This window comes from Notothenia coriiceps, unplaced genomic scaffold, assembly GCF_000735185.1.
Source record: "Notothenia coriiceps isolate Sejong01 unplaced genomic scaffold, NC01 NC01_scaffold00035454, whole genome shotgun sequence".
Taxonomy (NCBI): Eukaryota; Metazoa; Chordata; class Actinopteri; order Perciformes; family Nototheniidae; genus Notothenia; species Notothenia coriiceps.
In genome coordinates, this window is record NW_011368155.1 from 214,862 (window position 1) to 220,764 (window position 5,903).

General features: G+C 44.9%; 1 protein-coding gene across 1 annotated transcript in view; it reads left to right on the forward strand.

Moving 5' to 3' along the window:
* The first annotated feature begins 261 nt into the window (after positions 1-261).
* Positions 262-5,903, forward strand: part of LOC104962909 (nck-associated protein 5-like) — a 20,665-nt gene continuing 15,023 nt past the window's right edge. The window contains exons 1-3 of the mRNA XM_010791418.1: positions 262-2,460; positions 2,949-3,054; positions 4,009-4,096. Of these exons, the coding sequence (XP_010789720.1) occupies positions 284-2,460; positions 2,949-3,054; positions 4,009-4,096 (2,371 nt within the window). The 5' untranslated portion in view covers positions 262-283. The remainder of the gene's footprint in view (positions 2,461-2,948; positions 3,055-4,008; positions 4,097-5,903) is intronic.

A 5,903-nucleotide genomic window follows, 5' to 3' on the forward strand; every position in this document is an offset into this window, starting at 1 on the left:
GGGAGAGACCGACAAGGCAAAAATCTGCCAATGCAAGAAACTACAGTGTTCTTGAATCTCCAGAGAAGCCATCTGAATATCAAATTAGGTCTCAAAATACTAGCAACAGCAGGGAGGGCAGTGCAGAGAGGGAGTCGATACACATGACTCCACAAAGGAAACTAATCAAACCGCCGAGCAGCCGACCTAATAGAGGCCCTTCAATGCCCCCCATGAACGATCTGCTGCTTCCAGGTCGAGTGGGTCAAAGATTCCCGGGCGGAACAAGCCTTTAACCTCTCCAATGAGATTGTTTAAGGGCTCTTCCACTGACACAAGTAACTCAGGACCCTCAGGTCAGGAGAAATCCCCCTCTTCTCCTGCGGTTAAATTGTCAAGGTTTATCAAGACACAAGGAACCTGCTCACAGAGCCCAAAGGCAGTGAACTCCAAGCTCCAAGGCAGGGCCGAATTGAGTAAGGGCCCCTCGTCCTCCAGTTCCCCTCACCTCTCAAGGAGGCACCTGGATTATGTTGACAATGGCGAGCAGCCCACCAGAGACAAACACTGTGAAACCAGCAAAAATAAACTCAGGTCCCCTTCTCCTCCCCCGCCCCCGGGCCGCACCACCTCCTTACTGGTGAGACCAAATTATGAAGGGTCGCCTCAAGCACAAAAGACTTGGCTGGCTCAAACAACCACTGTGAGGGGCCCTCCCCCAAGTTACCACACCTCAATTCTACCAAATATGCAATCGACGCTACCCATCAAGGATAAAGACTGTTTAGACTTGGATGCAGGCTACGGGACTGCACTTGCACCTCAGAAACTGGTCGAGAAAACCAGTCAGCACCTTCAAAAGTCCCCCGCCACCACTCAGACGCCTACTAAAGGCACTTCCAAGAGGATGACCGCGAAAGACTGCATCCCTCCTGCAAACTCAGGGTGTGATCCAGAAACTGAAAATGCAACTAAAAGCTCAAAGAATGTCCCTCCCCCTTACAGTGCCCTCCGAGGGTCCTCACTTCAGAACTCCTTTGCAAATAAAAGATTATCAACCCATGAAGGTGTCCATCAGACAGTGCAGAAGACGTCTATTAGTTTACCCCTATCGCTTCAGGACACACCCCAAGCTAAAACAGAACCCCAAAATGGCAAAGCTGTTGTCAGCCCCCCCAGTTCGGCCATGCTTTCCCCCAACACACCAGAAAAAGCCTCAAAGACTCGCATCCCGATGGGTTTTAAAGCATTCATAAAATCTCCCCCTAGCCATAAAAATAGTCCCTCGATACCAGGCAAGCAAGCAAAAGATCATATCAACTCAGTCTCCAAGGAAACTGTGACTACAAATGCCTCTACCCAGTGTGACAGCTCGCAGCCAGTGTACAGTATTGATTCCCCCCCCAAGATGTCCGTTACAGAAGTGAAAGGTGAGGTCCAGTGTAGATTACTGGAGGACGATGTTCATGCTGTGTTACCAGAGGAGGGAGAGCTTTGTGAGAAAGGGAAAAGGAGTAGTCAACTTTTCTCCAGATCCATATCTATCTCTACAAAGCCTCATTTAAAGCCGGCATTGGGGATGAATGGGGCCAAAGCCCGGAGCCAGAGCTTTAGCACCAACTACATCGAGAAACCCAACATCAATGTTGTAGATGGGCCAGGAAAAACCAGAACTCAGATAATCACCAACTCTGGGGAAAGGGGGAACTCTTTGTCGCGGCAGAGTTCCTTGGAGGTACCGGAGAGCCCCGTCCACTCCCCAAGATCCAGGCTCAGCCACTACGGAGGCATGACGTCGTCAAATAGTCAGAGCGTCCTTCCTGAGAAAACTTCCAAATCAGGTGACGGGTCACAGGTGGAGGCGATCACTTCACCTTCTCAAAAAGAGGCGCGTAGCTTACCCATCAGTGAAAGGGTTGGTTTAAACATCCGTAAGCCAGCCAAAGTTCATCCCCAGCCTCCAATAGCAACTTCCCCTGATGACCCGGACTTTAGCAGGGATGTCAAAACTCAGACAGACTCTCCAGATACGGAGGAGAAAATCAGCCCAACAGCCTGTACGATCGAAGAGAAGGTCATGATGGGAATCGAGGAGAACCTGCAGAAATGTCAAGAACAGGAAAAGGTCACTGCCAGCGAGACCAAACAGAAGACGGGCCCTTCTCTGGCAAACTGGTTCGGCCTCCGTAAGAGCAAACTTCCCGCTCTGAGTGGGAAGAAAGCGGACTCCCCCAAGGGTAAGGAAGAGAAGAAGGAGTCGAAGATCGGATCGGTGCTCGGAGGCAAACAGAAGAAGGATAAGAAGAAAATCGATAACCAGCAGAGAGACGGTCAGGAGGGGGAGAACCAGTCTGATGTGAACAACAAGCTGAGCTCCATCATGGACCACTGCAACAACCAGATGGGTCAGATCGCCTCTCAGATCCAGTGCACCACCGCGTTCATCGGCAAAGACCAGTTTGTGAAGGAGCTTCTCGGCAGGTGGGTGAAACTACAGCTCAAGACCATTCCGAATGAATTACACTTAATTGATCGGGCGCTACGCTGATTACTCCCGGTCACACAGTGTGAATCGACATAACAAATTGGTTGTTCTATTAAATTAAACATGAGCTGCTTTAAAACCTGTGTGTTCAGAGAAGCTGATAAATAAACAGCGGGTGTCGGCTTGAGTTATGACTCCACTCCAGTGAGCATAAGTAATTCTTGGAGCAGCATCCAAGACACATAGTCAGCAAGGTAAAGCTCCACATTTCATATTCCCTACATTGATTTAGCACTTCAAATCACAGCTGACAGATTTATATCCACAGTAACTGGGAGCACTTCATAGAGGCCGTTAAACATTTCTTTGCATCAGTGCAGGGAAAGAGCAGGTCAATGCAATTTATCAGCTGGCTCACTTTCTACCTGCTGAGTTGATAAAGGAGGAGGCAGACATAAAAACGGATCAAATCTCATTTGAACAGGACCGCTGTGAAGGGCAGCTGTGAGGCCGCATCGCCGCCTGGGATCTCCACCCCCAAGAAATACAGCGAAATGAAGGGAGATATGGAGATCTGTCCAGATACTGCTGTAAGTGGGCACCATAGTAGACATTTTCTAACATATGGCTGTCTGCGTTGTTTGTCTCTGACTGTTTCCACATACAATTAAATTCCCACAGGTTTTCCCACACTTGTTCACAAACACACCCACTGCAGCACCGCCTCTACAGCAATACATCCCCCGAAGCGTCCCTATTGATTCACATTGTCCTTTGACTCAGCCTACGATTTATCGCTTCTTTTTTATCCACCCAGCACCATGTTGTTGTTGTTGTTTTTGTTGTTGTTTCTACAAGGCTGAAGGTTTTTAAACTCACACAGAGACAGCCATGAGCGCCAAGCTTTTAGTTGAATTAGACTTCTTTAAATTATATCAGTGCACTTTGTAAGCAAATGGCGACACATAGAATGACCTTGTGGATTTATTTATCCTGAATTAGCTGTCAATCAAAGAGTGTTTGAGAGAGCTTTAAAAAAGGAGAGTATACGGAGAGCTGAATGGAGGGAGGGGATGACACAAAAAGAGTCTCACTGCATAATGTAGGAAATGTAATCCAGCTGATGTGGACTTTTGATAACGTGGAGGAGCGCCTTATCGCAGGCACTCAATTTGACAAAGGGGCCATTTAATACCATCCTCCGAGCTTCCTGCCTATCTGCTCCCCACAGAAATGCAACAAAAGAGGGACACTTTATGACCTACATACTCCTTCTCTTGCACCACCCTAAAACCACATATTTTTCTGAATAACCCAATTAAAGTACGGCAGGAAATAATGATAATTGCCAACAAAAAAACTTTTACACATTTCACAAAGCCAGAAGCTCACACATGAATCTGTAAATGTCAACCTTTCTTCTGCAAATTGCCCTAATATATGTATATATGTTATTTAATGTAACATCATCTCTAAAGGACACTTATGTATTGTATATTATGGTGTATTTTAACTGGGTTTTTTTCTCTTTGTTAATATTCTAGACCCTTATAATGACTCAGAAGATCAATCTGAGGGCTGGAAATGAAGAGGGACGTATTCCAGACACAGCTTGTCAAGACCACATGCTAGGTAGGCTGACTGTAAATAGCTAAAATGAGTCATGTGTGCCGAAAACATTAAATACCCACACAACTGTTGTCGTGGTAACATCATGTATTTGATTCTGATACTAACCAAAGTAGCGTTCAAATCCTATCTTGTCTCCTTTTGAGCGACTCCTTTACTTCCACTCTGTCAAACATTCATGTTGTTTTAAGCCACTGAGTTCCATATTTGCGAGTGTTTACGAAAAAAGCTGTCACTAACCATCCCGAATCAACCAGTGCAACGGAGCAGCAACACATTCTACACTTGCGATTTCCTGATGTGATTGACAACTCAATCCCTTCGCCGACTAATTCCCCCTGACTTGCCATTACTGTGGGGAACATGTTGACAATGTAGTCAGGTGATTGATGCGCAACCAGGTATTTAACAATGCCTGAGCAGCTAAGGAAGTGACCAAATGGATGCCTCCAATCATTTGTGAGATGGGATGATGATTGTCATTATTGCAAACGTGCTTTGTATGTTTGTCGGTGTGCAGAGAGTGTGATCGTTGTTTACTGGGGTGCAGCGCGTCTGTCACTCAGTCGGAGTGACTGTCTCAGTGATCCATCTCAAAGTAATGATTGGACTCCTGCATATGATGAATTGGATCGATTGATAGATACTTTATTCATCCCAAATCTGGAATTTATTTTGTAGCACACAGCAGCAATGTGTTCGGGCAACAGCAAATGTATACATATCTACAGTAGAAAATACATATGCCACAAAGAATACACAATATAAAATGTTCTGGATTAGTTAGAATGTTTGATGTACCAAGCAGCGGAAATGTAGACATGAAATATATACTATATATAGTATGTAAATGAAATGATGTATAATGGAGATTATCTGCAGCGGATTGCTATTTAAAAAAACTCCTGATTCTATTAAAAAGCGCATTCTTTTATATATGATATCATGCAGCACAGTTTCCAAAGTAGCACTTATTGTGCTTATTGCTCTTGTATTCTGACTAACGCACCGCCTTTTATAATATTCTGCCTGCTAAGCACTAAGCCTCCATAAAGTGAATATTTCATGAAGGTTTCAGCTGCGGCTGCTCATTGCTCCTCAGCGCTGCTTTAATGCCATGTATCTATAAAGTACAGCGGCAAGACAAACACATCAATCATGTAAACAGTTTACACACAGTTTACGATGCAAGCAGCTCGAGCTAAATCCAAGTTCTGAATGCGGACACACTGGTCAGTAATTGTATATTAGCGGCACATCCCCTGGAGGCATTATATTTACTTGTAAAGAAGGAATAAATAACATGTTGATGTGCCCATAGCACCGACCCTAATATTGGGAGGGTTTAAAGACACAGCAGATCAATACCAATGAATCAGCACTTATTTCACTAGATGATGATGCTCCTGGCTTTCAAACTCACTTTCTAGCCTTTACTCTGTTTCCGAAAACACACAGGGCTACCACAATATGATACAAAAGTGTTTTTCTTAAGCAAACAGAAAAGGGTGTTGTTGCAGCACGGACCGAGGATTCTTTAGTTAGGTAATAAGTGTCAATTGTTATCACATTTTTATCTGATTTCTGACACAGAAATCTCTCCTAGATAAGATTAGGGTTGTTAGTGATGACTCCTCCTCTTCTCTTTGACACCTCCTCATTGCATAAAGCCCATTTCACAATGTGGAGGTATCAACAATTCGCTGGAGGCGGTGTACAGAAGTGATAGGGAGCTCATGAGAAAATATATTTTGTCCAGTTGTTGTTGCCTCTGGGTAGAATTACTGTGGACCATGTTGGTTATAGGGGG